Source organism: Sabethes cyaneus, chromosome 2 (assembly GCF_943734655.1).
Source record: "Sabethes cyaneus chromosome 2, idSabCyanKW18_F2, whole genome shotgun sequence".
Taxonomy (NCBI): Eukaryota; Metazoa; Arthropoda; class Insecta; order Diptera; family Culicidae; genus Sabethes; species Sabethes cyaneus.
Window position 1 is genome coordinate 50,742,077 of NC_071354.1, and position 19,330 is coordinate 50,761,406.

The 19,330-nt window shown below is 42.6% G+C and overlaps 1 protein-coding gene across 1 annotated transcript in view; it reads left to right on the top strand.

Moving 5' to 3' along the window:
- Positions 1 to 9,632, top strand: part of LOC128738602 (protein patched) — a 45,187-nt gene extending 35,555 nt beyond the window's left edge. The window contains exons 2-7 of the mRNA XM_053833863.1: positions 4,029 to 4,579; positions 4,640 to 5,120; positions 5,188 to 6,537; positions 6,608 to 6,815; positions 6,880 to 7,151; positions 7,210 to 9,632. Coding sequence (XP_053689838.1) covers positions 4,029 to 4,579; positions 4,640 to 5,120; positions 5,188 to 6,537; positions 6,608 to 6,815; positions 6,880 to 7,151; positions 7,210 to 7,944 — 3,597 coding nt within the window. The 3' untranslated portion in view covers positions 7,945 to 9,632. The remainder of the gene's footprint in view (positions 1 to 4,028; positions 4,580 to 4,639; positions 5,121 to 5,187; positions 6,538 to 6,607; positions 6,816 to 6,879; positions 7,152 to 7,209) is intronic.
- The last annotated feature ends 9,698 nt before the right edge of the window (positions 9,633 to 19,330 follow it).

A 19,330-nucleotide genomic window follows, 5' to 3' on the forward strand; every position in this document is an offset into this window, starting at 1 on the left:
AACATTGCATTCTATAAGTTCTATTACTTTTCCGGTCATTAACTACCAATTAATATTTATCACTATATTTTCACTTTTTCGCCGTCGGTTTTTCAGTCATTTTTTCGAGCCGTTTCAATCGTCAAATCACTCGCGAAATTTAACATGAGGCACAAAAAACTTTAATTTACCACCCGAACAGTTATTTAGAGAGATATTATAATTATTTTGCGCAAATTGTTCACTTGAATAGATAGGATAAACTTCACTTCGTTTCGATTGCAATTCCGAATCCGCGACCGTCGTTGTTGTACGTTGCCAAGGGAACGGACGTTTATATGGAGTGATGCCAACGTAAATATTTGAGCATGAAATTCACCAATTATTTTCGCTATTAAATTAAAGGTCGTAGAGTGTCGATAATATACTTATTAAATTCACTGATAATAAAATTTAACAGCAAAAATAGATACGTGATTCTACGTTTCATTATTGTACATAACAGATTATTACCTACTACTAGCAAATCTATTCTCAACAAAACCATAGTGGCAACAAGTACTGAATTCAGTAAAAAAGCAACTGGACTTTGACGCCCTTCACCTTAAATCCGAGCTTAAATTGGAACAAAATTTAACTAGGGATTGGCTTTAAAATAGGAAATTGAATTTTGCTTGAAAATGGACCACAATTGAACTTCAAATTGTATTTAAAATTGGGTTCGAAATTGCATTAAATTATTCTTATATTAGACTTAAAATTAAACTCAAATTGAACTTAAAATCGGAGATGGAATTGTAAATAAATTTGGCTCGGAATTTGAGATTGAAATTGAACCTGAAATTATGCTTCCAATTGAACATGAAATTGGACCTCAATTGGATTCGAAAATAGATCGGTGGTGAAAAAGAAATTTAAATAGATTAGAAATTTGCTTTAGAGTGGGGCATTAAAATTAGACTTCAATTGAATTTCAAATTGCAGATAAAATTAAAATTGTATTTGATCTCAAAATTGGACATTTAATTGCACTTGAAATTGGACTTAAAATCGGAGGTTAAATAGGAACTAAATTAGACTCGGGATTGGTCTTAAAATGGGACATTCTATTGGACAGATCAAACTAGACTAGAGATCGGAGGTGAAAATGGAATTAAATTAGACTCTGAATTGGACTTAGAATGGACATTAAATTGGTCATGAAATCAGACCTAAATTGGACCTTGAAATTGAACCTGGAATTTTATTTGAAATTAGACTGGGAATTGGACATCAACTTTTGACTTGATTTAGACTAGAAATTGGCTTTTAAATGGGACATTGAAATTGGACTTGGAATTGTATTTGTGATTGAAAATGAAAATTGACTTTGAATTGAATTTGTGATTGAACATGAAAATTGACTTGAATTTAAACCCCAAATCGTGTTAGAAAATCTACTTAAATTGAACTCGTAATTAAAGTTAAAATTGGACTTGAAGCAGAATCTATTTGAACGCAATTAATTTTCTTATCGCTTAATATTCAATACCGGGCTGTTGAATTGACAACTCCAGACTTGCTGGTTGCATATTGAGAAATTATTTTGGTATACATTGAATTTGTGGGGCACCTGCCCCAGTCAGTGTGCGCCAGGCTGGGTGCGGTAGTGTTCCGCTCTCAACTTTCAGGCCGGAACAGTGTCTGTTTAGAACACATTTATCATGGCTTTTTTAAACACAGTTTTTTTTAGTTATTATTGGCGTTTGTTATCTGGCCTTGTTTTAGCCATTTTAGGGATTTTTAGCCGTTTTGTGCACCATTTGGGATTACTTTTCATTTAACGTTTGAGGATTCCAAGCAATTTTTTGTTTTGGCCTTTTTCAAACCAAGAAAGCGTTTTTTTGGCAATTTTAGGCTTGCTCCATTTGGTCCAACTATCGAGCACGTTGTGCACTTCTGCGTCTGGTACCAACCGGATCCGAGGCGAACATCATTTTTGCGGGTTTGTTGTCCGGCATTCTCACAACATGTCCAGCTCATTGCAATTTTCTGGATACTGGATGCACCGACGAGTGGCGCCAGCTCGTGGTTCATCGTTCTACTCCATAAAACGTTCTCATAAACACCGCCAAAGATGGTGCTAAGCACACGACGTTCAAAAACGGCCAGTGCTTTAAAGTTCCCGTCGAGCATTGCCCACGTTTCGTGCCCGTAAAGAACTACCGGTTTTATAAGCGTTTTTTACATGATACATTTCCACCATATATCGTGGCCTTAATCAGTCTTGGCAGGTTTCCAGAAAAGCCGGTTTCGTCCATACTTTCTCTAGCTCTTCACGGTCGATAGTATCGTAGGCGGCCTTGAAATCTATGCATAGGTGTTGCGTAGGGACTTGGTATTCACGATGCTCTTGGAGGATCTGTCGCAGTTCAAAAATTTGGTAGGTTGTCGATCACCCGTCCACAAAACCGGGTTGATAGCTTCCCACGTATCTACTTGCAAGCGGCGAGAGACTGCGAAAAATGATTTGAGAAAACAAGCGACTCCGAATTTTTTCGCCAAATCACGATCTGAAATGTTTGAATTGTTGTCGATGGTACTTTGGACATACCTACGCACGCTCCGGTTGATAGTTTCGCTTCAAAGTCTGGCTTGAGGCCTCCGAGTCGTTAATGTGTTCTTTTTCTTTTTAAATATACGCTGTTCATGGGTAATTTTCGCAATTTTGTACTCGTTTATAAACCAAAAAAGAAAGTTTTATTTTTCAATATTTACCAAAATTATTCAGAAATGTCACAGATTTAAAAAAAATGGTGCACCTGAGTAAGCCATTTAAGCTGAAAAGTTTTTTTACAAACAATCAAAATCTGTATCAAAAAAAAACAACCCAATTCAAACCAGTCACCGTGTTCGTCACCTGCAAGTCGTTGGAATCTTTCCAACGCAATCCGTGTCCCCCTACCGGCCGGGGGAATCCTCTGCGACCGCATTTTCCTCGTTTTCCCACATCGTGCACGCTTGGGGCGTGAAGCTAAATTGAGCGTTAAAGCTAAACAACCACAAAATTAACTGCCACACGGTTCCGATGTGTTGGCCCTGCTCATGGGGACCTACCTTTTGTTGAGCTCAAACTCAACCGTTGGCACTGGCATTGCTTGGCAAGGCAAAGCGTGCGACGGTGGTCTCAAATTTCACTCCGTGTGCGTACCCAACCCCGGAGCCCATAACCCCAGCCGCCGTCCGTCAACAACAATGTGAAACTTTCCTCGGCTTCGATCGCACTTGTCGGTCGCCCGGCAGAAGTTTGACGACGGGGACACTCACCAGTTTTGAATTCCTTTCGCCCCGAGCCCACCGCAGTGCTACGGCGGCGACGGCGGCAGTAGCAGCAGGTACGATGGAAACACAAATTCCGTGATTGGGCTTACTCGACCGGAAAATCGCCCTGCTTGCTAACATATGGTTTCGCCGAAGGGGACCACACCGCCCGTAGGTATTGAAAACGTCGATCGAATTACCCATCATTACTTCAGCCAGCGGCGTTATGGAAGTAGAAAAAAAAAACAACGAAAGAGGCTCCCTCTCGATGATCGGATTACGACTGTATTAGCTCGGTACTGTACGCACCCACTCTCGGCCCACCCTGCATATAGCTTCACAATGAATCCTGAGATTCATCCTGGAAGCTGCGCGCAGCTATTAGCAAAGAAGCCGGGCAGTCGACGATAAACGGAACAGGCTGTAGGCGCAAATGATTGCCAATTTCGAAGCGCACAACATCTGGCAGATGATGGGATGCTTTGGGTGATCTGGTTTGTTTTTTTTTGTGTTTTCATGTTTGCTAAAACCAGAAGCGAACCCGCGTAATTCGGGTGACAGCTTGTTGCGCTTGCTGGGAACGATTTTTTATTTTATTTTAGATTAAAAAGTGACATATGGGTTACCGTTAAATGCTCATGGTGGCCTTGTAATTTGAGTCAGGTTGAAGAATAACAAGCAATTTCTATAATAAAATTTTGACCTGTTTTCGCTAACATCGAATTTTTGTGGTTCTTTTTTCTTCGCAGGGCAAAGCGCGGGGGAGGCGGTCAGCGGTCTATATGCGATCCCTGTTCCAGTCCCATCTTTTCAACCTCGGCTGTTCGATACAGAAACACGCGGGTAAAGTATTATTCGTGGCAATACTAGTTATATGCACATTCTGCGTGGGCCTCAAATCTGCAACGGTACATTCGAAAGTGCACCAGCTGTGGATACAGGAAGGCGGAACGTTAGAACACGAACTGGCCTACACGCAGAAATCGCTCGGCGAAATGGACTCCTCGACGCATCAACTGCTGATACAGACGCCGAAAGATATGGAAGCTTCCATCTTGCATCCGAACTCTTTGCTGACGCATCTTGAAGTGGTCAAACAGGCCATATCGGTCCGGGTGCACTTGTACGACATCGAGTGGAGCTTGAAAGATATGTGCTACTCGCCGAACATCCCGAACTTCGATACGCATTTCATCGAGCAGATCTTCGAGAACATCATTCCCTGTGCGATCATCACGCCACTGGACTGCTTCTGGGAGGGTAGCAAGCTGCTCGGACCGGAGTATCCCGTTGTCATACCGTAAGTTAAGTTCATTTTTTTCCTATCAACGTAGCTTAAACAACTATCTATTTCCCACAGACATCTGGTGAACAAAGTTCAGTGGACTTCCTTGAACCCACAGAATCTGTTGAAGGACATCAAAGCACAAAACTACCAGTTTCCTTTCGACACATTGGAACAGTACATGAAGCGAGCTGGAATCGGAACCGGATACACCGAAAAACCTTGTCTTAACCCCAAGGACAAGCAGTGTCCGGAGACGGCCCCGAACAAGCTGACTCAGCAGATTCCGGATGTGGCGTCCAGCCTTACCGGCGGTTGCTATGGATTCGCTGCCAAGTATATGCACTGGCCGGAAGAGCTGATCGTCGGTGGTGCAACACGAAACCGATCGCAGCATCTGAGAACGGCCAAGGCACTGCAAACCGTCATCCAGCTGATGGGTGAACGGGAAATGTACGAATACTGGAATAACCACTACAAGGTGCACCACATCGGCTGGAACCCGCAGAAGGCTGCCGAAATATTGAACGCTTGGCAGAAGAAGTTCTCCGCTGAGGTGAGTTTTTGCGCTAATGACACAATTGGGACACGATTTGTGAATGTGCTTTTGTTTTATTCCGCAGGTCAATAAGATCATGCAGACGGAGGTTAAGCCATTGTCTTACTACGAAGTGTACGCCTTTTCATCGGCAGCCTTGGATGATATTCTGGGTAAATATTCCAATCCGAATCCTGTCAGTTTGGGAATTGGCGTTGCAGTTATTCTCATCTACGCTGCGTTGACTTTACTGAGATGTAAAGATCCCGTGAACGGACAAAGCGGCGTGGGAGTGGCAGGAGTTCTACTAATTAGTATTACGACCGCGGCTGGTCTTGGCTTTTGTGCCCTGTTGGGCATTGCATTTAACGCATCTACGACTCAGGTGATCCCGTTCATTGCACTGGGTTTGGGGGTTGATCACATTTTTATTTTGACTCACGCCTATGCGGAACGCGATACCAACGAACAAACCGGACAGGTTCTTAAGAAAGCAGGATTAAGCATTCTATTCAGTGGTGCTTCCACTGCTGCATCGTTCTTCGCGGCTGCCTTGATTCCTGTTCCAGCTCTGCGAGTGTTTTGCTTCCAAGGAGCTGTCCTTTTGGTTTTCAACCTCGCTGCTGTGCTTCTCGTATTCCCTGCGATGGTTTCACTAGATCTGCGACGAAGACGAGCTGGCCGAGCGGACATTTTGTGCTGCTGCCTGCCAACGCTACCGACCAATCATCAAGATGTGAAACAGCGTCAACCGACGCAAGATGATTCGCTAATCGACTGTCCAGCCAAAGCGTGCTTCAGTTTCTCCATCTCAAAATTCGCTGTAAAACATTATGCGCCGTTTATAACCAAGAGCTCGGTTAAGGTTCTGGCTATGTTGCTACTCACCAGTGTCCTGGGAGTGTCTCTATTCGCTTCGATGAAGCTTCCGGATGGACTCGAGCTGACCGATTTGGTTCCGCAGAATACCAACGAGCACAAGTTCTTGAGTGTGCAGGGAAAATTATTTGGCTTCTACAGTATGTTCGCCGTTACGCAGGGAGACTTCGAATATCCGACCAATCAAAAACTGCTGCACGAGTATCACGAAGCGTTCGTCCGGGTGTCGCACGTAATCAAGAACGATAACGGTGGACTGCCCGATTTCTGGCTCAGTCTGTTCCGCGACTGGTTGATCAACCTTCAGAAGGCATTCGATCGAGATTATCGAGAGGGACGGATCACGCAGGAGCGCTGGTTTCCGAATGCGAGTGACGACGCAATTCTCGCGTATAAACTGCTGGTGCAAACCGGTCACGTGGACAATCCGATAGACAAAAGCCTGGTGACGCAGGTACGGCTGGTGGATTCCGAGGGGGTCATCAACCCGAGAGCATTCTACAACTATCTGTCGGCTTGGGCCTGGAACGATGGCTTGGCTTATGGTGCATCACAGGTACGATTGGAATACGGCGCAATGACTCATTTGGAAAATATCTTTAATGACTGCATGTTTTTTCTCACAGGGAAATTTGCGCCCCGAACCTCGTGAATGGTTCCACTCGCCGAGTGACTTCGAGTTGAAGATTCCCAAGAGTGCTCCTCTGACCTACACGCAGTTGCCATTCTATCTGCACGGACTGAGCGATACGCAGGACATCAAAGAGATGATTGGACAGATTCGTGATTTAAGCCGAAAGTTCGAGGCTCGCGGATTACCCAACTATCCCTCCGGTATGGTTTATCCGGATTTATTCATCAACAATATGAACTGATTTTTGTTTTCATAAATTTTCAGGTATTCCATTCCTGTTCTGGGAACAGTACATGAATCTACGACCGTGTCTGCTGAAGGCTATCGGGTGTGCTCTAGCTGCGGCATTTTGTCTCGTAGCACTTCTGCTATTCTCCATTTGGGCTTCCGTTCTGATTGTCTTCAGCATTGTGACCATGTTGATCCAGGTGCTGGGAGTAATGATCCTGCTCGGCATCAACTTGTCTGCCATTCCGGCCGTCATACTGATAGCGAGCGTCGGTTCTGGTGTTTGCTATACCGTACATGTTTCACTGGTAAGTTGAGCATTTTTTCATTCAATTGAAATTATTAACCGTAATTTTTCCCCAACAGGGCTTCATCACTGCAATCGGCAATCGCGACCGTCGAGTCAAACTGGCCCTGGAACACTCGCTAGCGCCGGTGATCCATGCCGCCATGACATCGGTTCTTGCCGTTCTGATGCTGTCCACTTCGTCCTTCGAATTTGTCGTGCGGCACTTCTTCTGGTTGCTGCTCTCGGTACTGGTAATTGGAGCCATTAATGGGCTGTTTTTCTTCCCAATCCTACTAAGCCTAGTGGGTCCGGGAGCGGAAATCATCCCGCTTCAGTACGCGAACCGCATTTCAACGCCATCGCCTCCACCGAAGCGAAACAACAAGATATCGAACAAACCGTACATCCTGAACAACAAGCGCTCCTCGTCGTCTTCGTCGTCGAGGAACTGCTCCAAATCGCACCACCATCACAAGCACAACAACGTCAACCTGAACAACGAACCCTCGCTGACCACGATCACCGAGGAGCCGCAGTCCTGGAAAAGCTCCGCTTCGTCCATTCCTTCGATTCACGAATCGAAGAGCAACCTCGGAGCCATGAACTACTCCAATCAGGCACCGGAGCTGCAAAGTATTGTCCTGCAACCGGAAGTGACTGTCGAAACGCATCATCATGGTGGCGACCATCAGAACACGAAGGTTACCGCCACTGCCAACATCAAGGTCGAACTGGTAACGCCAGGGCGGGGCGCACCCCGGATGGTACGAACGAGCAGCACCAGCAGCAGTAGCGGGAATAGCAGCAGCTAACTATGTTCCCAGCCGCGAATGCGTCCGACGGAATGACCGTCCAAGCGAGTAGCTTTAGAGAACGTCCGCTAGCGCGCGTTCGTTCGTTCGTACGTTTGTAAATAGGCCAATTCCTTGATTTTATTTTGCTAGCTTTGTTTAGCGTAACCGTAACGATTATTTATTTGTTTTTCCTCCTCCAAAAGAAGAAAGTATTATTTTTACCTTTTATATTATAAAGTAGCGAATGTCTATTGAATTTTCTGAATATCTATTTTTCCTCAAAAATCAAACAATGACAAAAGGCAGCGTGGTAGAAGAGAAAAAAAAGCAGAATGTGTATTTTTAGTCGTAGGGGCCCAGCAGTGGCCCACCCGACGTTGTATAGCAACCCTAAAACTTGTTCCTGCATCGCGAATGTTTGTAATATTCGACTCAATAGAAATGAGCAGATCCTGACGAACTGATTAAACTATATTAGGATAGTAGAGAGCAACACTGTAGCCCGTAAGACTCTGTATCTTCTGCAGTATAAAACCAGGGAGTTGAGATGGTATAGCTTTTATGAAACAAAAATACTTGTAGGTTAGGTTCCCCCCTGTATATTATATTATTCGATTGCGGGTTTGAGAGACGATGATGATGCATGCTTTAAGGCCAAATATTTTCAGTTTTACAACGAAATTTATAAACGTAAATTTCCCTAACTTATTATGTAAATAACGGAACAGACAGACTTAAGTGCAGTACATCTGCGATGCATATAATTCCAGAAATCGAGGTGAGGCAATCCTTACCGCACGAGTAAATCAAAGAAGATCGCGTACTTAACAACAAACCGCCCCCTTATAGTAACGTTTGAACACAATAAACCACAACATTTACACATGTATGTATACCGAAAATAAACTAAAGACAGAAACCAAACGCATTTCATCAGTAAGATCTGACAAGTTAATGAATCTGAATATTTGGCTTTTCTCTCAAAATTGATCGTAAAATACTAACAAAAAAAAACTATTTACTATACTGTTAATAATAACACCTGTACAATTTAGATTTTTTTTTCTTTTGATTGAGAATGTTACCAATTTTGTAAGCGTTTGAGCAAGTTATCAAACATGGAAAGCACAGAACAGAAAAACGAAAACGAAAAAAAAACAATCTGTTAAAGAAGAGAGTGAAAACTTATTCGTTGTCGGTGCAGGCTGCTATACGGAAGCAAAAACAAAGTTGAAAAGCTACACAGCTACAATATTCTTCTATGTTATCGATGTAAAAGTGAATAAACATTACTTTAAAAACTATTTATTTATTTTTCGTACGACGGGCACCAGCCGGGGGATGCGGCGTGAACCCAACCGCGTGCTTTAATTTAAATTATATTATTTTTCGCATAGTAGAGAACTTGAAGAAGACAGGAAACCGCGCAAGTGGCAAGCGAAGGAAAGTACAAGCACAACCGAAAAGAATGATATTCGCTGTAATTATTATATATATTTGTATGTAGTTCCAATTGCTGCTACCGACCGAAGTGTGCACACTACCGCTGGAGGGAGAGAGCAGAATTGTGAATGTTGTTTAAATCGAGAGACAGTGAAAAAAAGCGATGTATAATAGGTAGAAGCAAAAATCTTAACGAGTCTAGTAGGTTATAATATTGGATTTTTTATTCAGTGAAATGTGTTTCCAAATAAGTCGAGCAAATGAAGTGAAATAAATAATAATACATGCATGGTATTATCTGTAAACTTAACAGTATTGTTGTATTACTTTCGAGCGACGTGTGTGGTTATCACAATTTACTCCAAGATTTACCAATGCAACCTATTGTTTGCCACTACCAATGCAAACTATTGTATGTTCCACTTTGATCTTACCTACTTTACTTTACTTTTAGTAGTGAAGGTCCGTTATCGATCTTGCACTAAACGAATTATGGTACTTCAGTACTATTGGTCCTGGGTTGTCGTTCTCTAATCTCGTCGAACACTAACTGAACGTGCAACGTGCTCGATAGCGCGGGGTCTGCCACGAATTTCAGTCCACGGCATCTTCCTGGTTCTCTGCTGAAAATAGTTTTGCCTACTCTTTCGTCGGGCGTTCTGGTCACGTGTCAAGCCCACCGCAGCCTGCCACATTGTTCTACCTTTACTATATCACCATATTTGTATGCTTGATACAGCTCGTGGTTAATGCGTCTACTCCACACTTCATTTTGCATTGTGCCATCAAATCTTGATCGCAGAATTTTACGGCCGAAAACCTCTTGCCCTCGTCGATCAGCTTCCTTTAGCATCCACGATTCATGTCCTTACAGGGCCACCGGGAGTGTTAGTGTTCTGTAGAGTACCAGTTTAGTGCTAATTTGCAAATTACGGAAACTCAGTTGGCTACGCAATTCGTAGAAAGCCCGCATCGCGGCTGCAATTTGCCGTTTTACTTTGCTGCGTACTTTGTTGTCACATGTCACGAGCGTACCAAGGTATATGAATTCTTTCACTACTTCATATAGTTCCCCATCCAGCTCCACCTCGCCATCGCCACCAACACCATTTGGACTCCCACGTTGCCTAGCAGCAACCATATACTTCGTTTTAGCAGTGTTAATGGTGAATCCGGGTATGAAATGGAGAGAGTTACCTGGAAGGAGCGTCAAACATAGCTCTGGCTCTCTCAAGCTCCCACCTGGCGCCTCCACGCAGATCTAAGTCAAATGATGACGGTCGATGGCCTTACTCGCAAATGTTTCATGTACTTACTGAAGCAGCTAAGCCAGGAGGTGCGAACTAGAGCGCCTGTTCTCCAGATGAGGGGCGGCTCACACAGCGTCTGTCTCGAAACGGGCGGCTGAATATGAAATGCTGTATCCCGCAAGCTATACCTAAGATGGCAGACCCATCAGCGGGATGTAGGTATCGCGTCCCCGGTGAGGTAGTATACCGAAAACTCAACTACCACGAACAACGAAGAAAGAAATTCAGGACGGAACAATCGGTATAGGACACGGCAAGGGACTAGGAAACGATTAAGGGATAACGATTGGAAACTTGGTACCTGGAATGTCCGGCACGGGCTGGCTTGCTTGCTCGAGAGCTGCATCAACTCGGAGTGGAGATCGTTGCTTTTCAGGAAGTTCGGTGGCCAAATTCCGGAGAAAGGGAGTTCCGTGCAGTAGACCATGTTGCAGACAATTCTTTCAAGTACCACATTTACTACAGTGGCGGTGGAAAGGCAGAACATGGAGTCGGTTTCGTAGTGTTGGGGGCAAATTCTTCAACTAATCAACTTGTACGCACCGACAAATGATAAATCCGATGATGCTAAGGACGAGTTTTACGACAGGGTTGAGAGGACTTATGGAGAGTGCCCATAACACGACGTGAAAATCATCATCGGAGATGCAAACGCGCAGATCGGGAGGGAGGAATTCTTCCGACCAGTTATTGAAAGACATAACCTGAGGCTCATAAATTTTGCCGCGGCTAGAGGAATGGTCATCTGTAGCACCTACTTTCCACGTTTGAATATTCGGAAACACACCTGGAGGCATCCAAATGGAGACTCTTCTAGCTCTCAGATCGATCATGTCGACCAAATATCGACTCTGATCACTATCCCGTAGTGAGTAAGATTCGCGCAAGGCTGTCGAACACGGCGAAAACTCGCACTGAAAGGACGCTGCGTTTCAACATCCAGCGGTTAACGGCAGACGGCGTAGCAGTGGAGTACGCCAGGAAGCTTGATCAATGAGTCGCAGAACAGCAGGTAGAAGGAAAAGATATAAATGGGCTGTGGAGGAACATCCATGGTGCCATCGAAACAACTGCGAGAGAGGTAGTAGGCACGACGCGTGGAAGACAGCGTAACAGCTGAATGCTAGAGAGTGACAGACGAAAAGAACCAGGCCATGAGTCGCATGCTCACTGCGGCAACGCGTAAAAACAGAGAGAGGTACAGAGAGACTAGAGCTGCGGAAAAAAGAATCCATCGTCTAAAGAAACGCGAGTACGAGGAGCATGTGCTCGCCGGCCCAGAGGAGCGATACGCCAGCAACGACACACGGAGTTTCTATGAAACGGTGAGATGCAGGAATTTTGCCATGCCTGTGATGTGCAATGATAGTGCTGGCAACCTGCTTACCGACAAAACGGCGGTAGCGCCCAGATGGAAGGAGCACTTTCAGACACTGTTGAATGGAGAGGTAAATGCGGAGATTAGCAGGGACAGGATAGGAATTGTGAGCGATGGTCAAGCTGTGGAGCCACCAACACAGGAGGAGGTTAAAAAGGCAATCAGTGAGCTGAAAAACGGTAAGGCTGCTGGGAAAGACGGTATCCCGGCTGAACTTTTAAAAACGGGGAGCGAGCGGCTGTACGAAGCCAAACCACCGGTTCATTATCAGGATCTGGGAGGAAGAACAAATGCCGGAGGAGTGGTTGGATGGCCTCATTTGCCCAATTTTCAAAAAGGGACATCGACTGGAGTGTAAAAACTATCGAGGAATTACATTGCTCAATTCTGCCTACAAGGTGCTTTCCCGTATCCTGCTCTGCAGACTGAGACCGTTAGCGGAGTCCTTCGTCGGCGAGTACCAAGCTGGTTTTCGTGAGGGTCGCTCCACAACGGATCAGATGTTTACTCTGCGTCAGTTGCTAGACAAGTTGCGGGAGTACAACGTGCAGACACACCGTCTATTTGTGGACTTTAAAGGGGCGTACGATTCAGTTAAACAAAACAAGCTGTGGCAGATAATGCTAGAACATGGTTTTTCGATGAAACTAATTACGCTGATTCGTGCGATGCTGGACGGATCCAAATCATGCGTTAGAATAGCGGGTGAGACTTCAGCTGCTTTCGTGACGTTGGAAGGACTGAAGCAAGGAGATGCACTCTCTAACCTGCTATTCAACATTGCCTTGGAAGGTGCATTATGAAGGGCAAACGTGGAAAGGAATGGAACTATCATCACGAAATCTCACATCCTTCTTGGTTTTGCGGATGACGTCGATATCATCGGAATCAACCGTAGAGTAGTGGAAGAGGCCTTCAGGCCCTTTAAAAGGGAAGCTGCGAGATTGGGACGTACCGTTAATACCGCCCAAACGAAGTACATGGTTGCTAGTAGGGGACGTGGGAGCCCAAGTGGTGTTGGTGCCGAGGTGGAGTTAGATGGGGAACGATATGAAGTAATGGAGGAATTTATATACCTTGGTCTTTCTAGAAGTCTACCAGGAATATGGACTTTTACCGCCGGAAGCAGAAGCTGACTTGCAGTCGTACAGACAATTTTTAGTGAGCGAACGAACTCACCGCCTTCAGCAATTGCGCGAAAGTAACAATAAATTTTCGACAAGCGTTGTACCGTCACGTAAATCTTACAACGCGAATTTTCTCTACAATTGACGCACAACACGGAAGAATTTAAATCACCAAACGAGGACGCCCAGTCTAATAAAGAAGAAATTTTATCGACGCGCTCTTTGGAGCTAGTAAACGTAAATGTAAGTAGTAATTATTTTCCAAAAACTTCTTCTGCACTAAAACAGAATGCGGCTGAAATTCTTGTGTATTGCCAGAATTTCAACCGCATGAAAAGTCCAGCCAAAATGAAGGAAATTCATCTAAATGTAATATCATCTTCTTTCAAAGTCATTCTTGGAACCGAAAGTAGCTGGGACGAAAGCGTCAAAAGCGAAGAAATTTTTGGAAATCTATTTAACGTATTCCGGCACGACCGTAATTTGTCTCTAAGTCAGAAAAAATCTGGAGGAGGTGTCCTCATAGCTATAAACTCTGACTTCACTTCGGAAGAAATAATTACTAGAAAGCACATCGAATTTGAAAATATATGGGCCAAAGCACCCATATACGGCGAAGTACACATTTTTTCAGCCGTGTACTTTCCTCCCGAACATGCTAATAAACAGTCTTATGAACTATTTTTCGAAGCAGTAGAAAACATTATTTCAAATATGGAACCCGAAGTAAAACTACATATTTACGGCGACTTCAATCAGCGCAATGTGGACTTCATTGTAGACATTGACAATGAATCCATTTTGCTTCCAGTAGTAGGCGAAAATGAAACATTGCATTACATTTTTGACAAAATTTCACAATTTGGCCTGCATCAAATAAATTCAGTCAAAAATAGTCAAAATGTTTATTTGGACTTACTTTTTACAAACTGCACAGACGACTTTGCTGTAAATGCTTCACTATCTCCCTTATGGAAGAATGAAGTATTTCACACAGCAATGGAATACTCAATTTTCACACACAATAGCTCTTACCCTACTGACTTGGAATATGAAGAAGTGCCGGAATATAACAAAGCAAATTTTATAGAAATTAAGCGTAGACTATGTACAACAGAATGGCAACATGTGTTTTGTACTGAAGGAAATGTCGACTATGAAACAGAAAAATTCATCCTTTTCTTGAAGTGCCTTTTGCACGAAACTGTACCAATGAAAAGAAAAAGACGAAGTAAACATAGTAAATGGCCTGGGTGGTTCAACCCACATCTAAAAAATCTTAAAAATAGAAAACAAAAAACACACAAAAAATTCAAAAATGAAAACAATACCATTAACTTGAATAATTATCTCAATATTAGCGAAGAACTCAACTCGGCCACTAAAATCGCGTATGAAGAATATAATAGTAAAGTCGAAAATGAAGTCAAATCATGCCCAAAAAATTTCTTTAACTATGTAAATACTAAATTGAAAAGCAGTAATTTCCCATCCCAAATGAAACTTGACGGGCTTATTGGAAATAATACTAATGAAATCTGCAACCTTTTCGCAAATTTCTTTCAAGAAGTATATACAAAATTTACCGAAGAAGACCGCGACCAAGAATATTTCTCGTTTATCCCCGAATTAACGACATATCTGTCTCTCAACTATCAGAAATTGACGTATTTGAAGCACTCAAAGGCTTGAATGCGTCAAAAGGGCCGGGGCCTGACGGAATAGCACCCATATTTCTCAAAACCTGGCCGAAGAACTTGCTACACCATTACAACGCCTATTTAACATGTCTCTGAAAAATGGAAAATTCCCGAAAATATGGAAATCTTCGTATTTAGTCCCTATCTTCAAATCAGGAACAAAATCAGACATCCGAAACTACCGTGGAATTGCCATTATCTCTTGCATTCCTAAACTATTTGAATCAATTATAAATGAAAAAAAATTTCAACAAGTAAAACACAAAATTACAAGTCAGCAACACGGCTTTTTTAAAGGCCGCTCTACTGCCTCAAATCTTCTGGAATTTGTAACTTTTACTCTTAATGCAATGGACAGTGGCAACCACGTAGAAGCTATTTACACGGACTTTAGTAAGGCATTTGACAGAATAGACATACCATTATTAATCTTCAAATTAGGCAAAATCGGAATAGAACCGAAGCTTTTGAAATGGCTTCAATCATATTTAACGGAACGTAAACAAATTGTTCGCTTTCAAAATGCCCTCTCGGACCCTATTCAAGTCACCTCTGGGATTCCCCAAGGTTCCCACTTAGGGCCACCTCTTTTCATTTTGCACGTAAATGACATTTCCTACATACTTAACCACTCAAAAGTACTTGTATATGCAGACGACATGAAAATATATATGGAAATAAAAAATGCCCATGACGTCGCAGTATTTCAGAATGAAGTCAATGTATTCAACACTTGGTGCAACAAATCTTTACTAAACCTCAATGTAAAAAAATGTAACTCAATAGCATTTAGCAGGAAAATTCATACTCCCTCTATTGACATATACTTAGGAAACAATATTGTACCAAAATGTAAAATTGTAAGGGATCTAGGAGTAATCTTAGACTCAAAACTAACATTTACAGAACATTACAATACCATTCTTAACAAAGCAAATAGAATGCTGGGCTTTATCAAACGCTTCAGTCATAATTTCAAAGACCCATACACAATAAAACTTTTATACATTACATATGTAAGACCTATTCTGGAATATTGCAATATTGTATGGCACCCACAGACTGCGTTACACGAAGGACGCATTGAATCTGTTCAGAAACAATTTCTACTATACGCGCTTCGAAAACTTAACTGGACAGTATTTCCATTACCATCTTATGAAGCGCGCTGCATGCTCATCCATATACAAACACTTAAAGAACGTCGCGAACAAGCAATGCTTTACTTTATCAATGACATTATTTCTCAACGCATCCAGTCCGCAGATTTGCTTGCTCAATTAAACTTTTATGCGCCGAGTCGTAACCTTAGAACTAGAAAAATATTTTTGGAAAAATCATATAAGACCAATTATGCGAAAAATGGACCAGTCAATAACATGATGCGCCTTTATAATCAAAATTGCGAAAGAATTGACATCACTATGTCCAGAATCCAAATGAAACTACGACTTAGCCATAGGAATAATGTATAGTATAGAAGTAAACATTGTAATAACATTATTGTATGTAGTCTACATATGCTTGACGAATAAAACGAAAACCGGTACACTCGTGACATGTGACAACGATGTAAGCCGCGAAGTGAAACGACGAGTTGCAGCCGCGAATCGGGCTTTCTACGGATTACGTAGCCAGCTGAGGTCCCGTAGTTTGCAAATTCGCACAAAACTGGCGCTCTACAGAACACTAATCCTCCCAGTGGCCCTTTACGGACACGAATCATGGACGCTAAAGGAAGCTGATCGGCGTGTGCTTGGGGTTTTTGAGCGTAAAATTCTGCGATCTATACTTGGCGGCAAAATGGAAAATGGAGTGTGGCGCCGACGCATGAATTACGAGCTGTACCAAGTATACAACTATGCTGATATACAGCCTTATTCTTGTTTTCATTTGAATGACATTCGTTCGAAAGTTAAGCCGATTCGTATTCTTGTTTTCGTTCGAATCAATTCGAACGTTCGAACGCCCCTTCCTTTTGCTCATTCGAATATGAGAATATTGCTTCCCGATTCGTTCGAAACAAACTATTTTTACGAATCCAGGATACGGCCGTAAACAAGAATAAAGTTGATAGTGAAGGTAGCGCAATGTGGCAGGCTGCGGTGGGCTGGACACGTGGCCAGAATGCCCGATGAAAGAGTAGCCAAAACTATTTTCAGCAGAGAACCAGGAAGAGACTGTAGAATCCAAGGCAGACCCCGCACTCGGTGGGTGTGTGCTGTCGAAGACGATGCACGTTCAGCTGGTGTTCGTGGGGATTGGAGAACGGCAGCCCAGGACCGACGGTACTGGAGGACCATAATTCGTTCGGCGCAGGATCGGTAACGGACCGTTGCCACTAAAGTAAAGTAAAGCAAGTAGCAGAAAGGCAAAAATAAAATGGATAAACATATGATCCATCATGGAGCGACCGTTACGAAAACCAGCTTGGTACTCGCCGAGAAAGGACTCCGCTAACGGTCTCAGTCCATAGAACATGACTCGGAAAAGCACCTTATAGTCAGAAATGAGCAATGTAATGCCTTGATAGTTTTTACACTCAAGTCGCTATCCTTTTTTGAAAATGGGGTAAATAAGGCCATCCAACCACTCTTCCAGCAATTTCACTTTTTCCCAGATCCTGACAATGATCCGATAGATTGCTTCCTACAGCCGCATGCTCCTCGCTTTTAGAAGTTCAGCCGAGATACCGTTTTTCAGTTCACTGATAGCCTTCTTAACCTCCTCCTATGTTAGTGCCTTTACATCTTGACCATCGCTCAAAATTATTATATTATTATTATTATTAAAAATAACTGGAGTGTCATGAATTGCAAAACAGTTGATTGGTAGAATCAAGAGATGCATTTGCAAAGTTGACATGACGGTCGTACAACACTCCTGTTTCGACGTCAAACTGAAGCTTCTTCGAACAGCCGATTACGGACCGCTTTCAAATGTACACTAATTTTTTTGAACAATGGATAATGTATCTTTAATTTTGGTAAATCAGATCTTCTTCAAGTATCTTTGTCTTTTTTTGACAGCTTGAGAAAAAAATTCCAAAATTTTAGTTGCCACCCGTTACAGCCAAAAGCTCCAGTAAGATGTATACAAATTTTCACTTTATTCAGTTAAAAGGTTTTCTCAAGAAAAATTCTAGAAAAATCCACTTTTTTAAGCCTCCTAATCCTAACTGTATATAACCCCTTAATGAATTTAGGACTGAACCCGTGACCGGGGTCTTAAGCTGCAGCCAGCACACGGTCGGCGTGAAAACAGTTTTCTCTTCATAATCTGCGACGATCTAATGGATTTCGCTGGTTTATTACGACTAATTTACCCTTCAGAAAGTCATGCTGATTCTACACTATATCTGTACAGCTGAACTGTATCGTTGATGCTTTCGTTCACAATCGCCTCAACTAGTTTTGGAATAATCGAGCGGATTGTTGCAGAGGTGGTTGACAGAAGTGGAAATTCCTTAGACAAGACTAGGTCAACTAACTCGCAGCGCAGTTCATAACGTTATTAGCACCTGCTGATTTGTTGTTGTTTAAGTCGAAGTATATGCTTTGTAACCATATCTCGTGAAACTGCAATTTATCTAAGCACCTCTCAAGCGTGTACTGATTAAGCCAGTAACCATTTATAGAAAATATTATGTTTATGGTCAACATAAGGTATAGGTTATTTTGTTAACTTTCATTGACATATAGATTATTTTGTTTGACGAGAGAGAGTCTAAAAGGTACTCACCTCGATTGTTGACATCTGATACTTCCTCACATTGAGTGACCAATATTCGTCACAGCCGATGATGAAATTCATGTTGATTTTCCTGCTGGGAAATGTGTTTGCCGAAGCCTCGTGTATGGAAATAGAAATATCGCCGGTAGGTTCCATTTGATGATCTCTGTAATGGGAACACATTGTGCGCTTTTAGAGAGCCGTGCATATCATCGTAAAATACTTTACACTTCGATTGAGCATTGAGAAAAAATTTATGAAAAGAAAAAGATGAATGTTTTCTATTAAATTCTATTTATCGTAAATGAGATTCTTATTTTGATTCACTGTGAGTTTTTCGAATCTCTTATTATCGAAGAATGCATTCAGTACGAAGGATCTCCGGACGCAATATACTAATTGGCATCTATACCTACCAGATTTGTTTCTTGCATGCATTCTTTAATCTATCTGAGGTTTTTTCTTAAGTCTAAAAAACGAAACTCGTTAGGTCCGCCCTACTTTCAATTGACAGAACGGGTCAAATTAAAACCTTAGTTTAGAAATTCAGCGAGTCAGTTCTTGCGTGATAACGTTAAATATGAACCATCCACCATCCTGCTTTTAGGGTACTCTGGATTCGCTGTTCTGGTTCTCGCAAAATTCAGGTTCATTCGAACATGCATTGAAAACTACCGACTTTATCTACCGTAATTTTATTTGTCCGTAACGCCT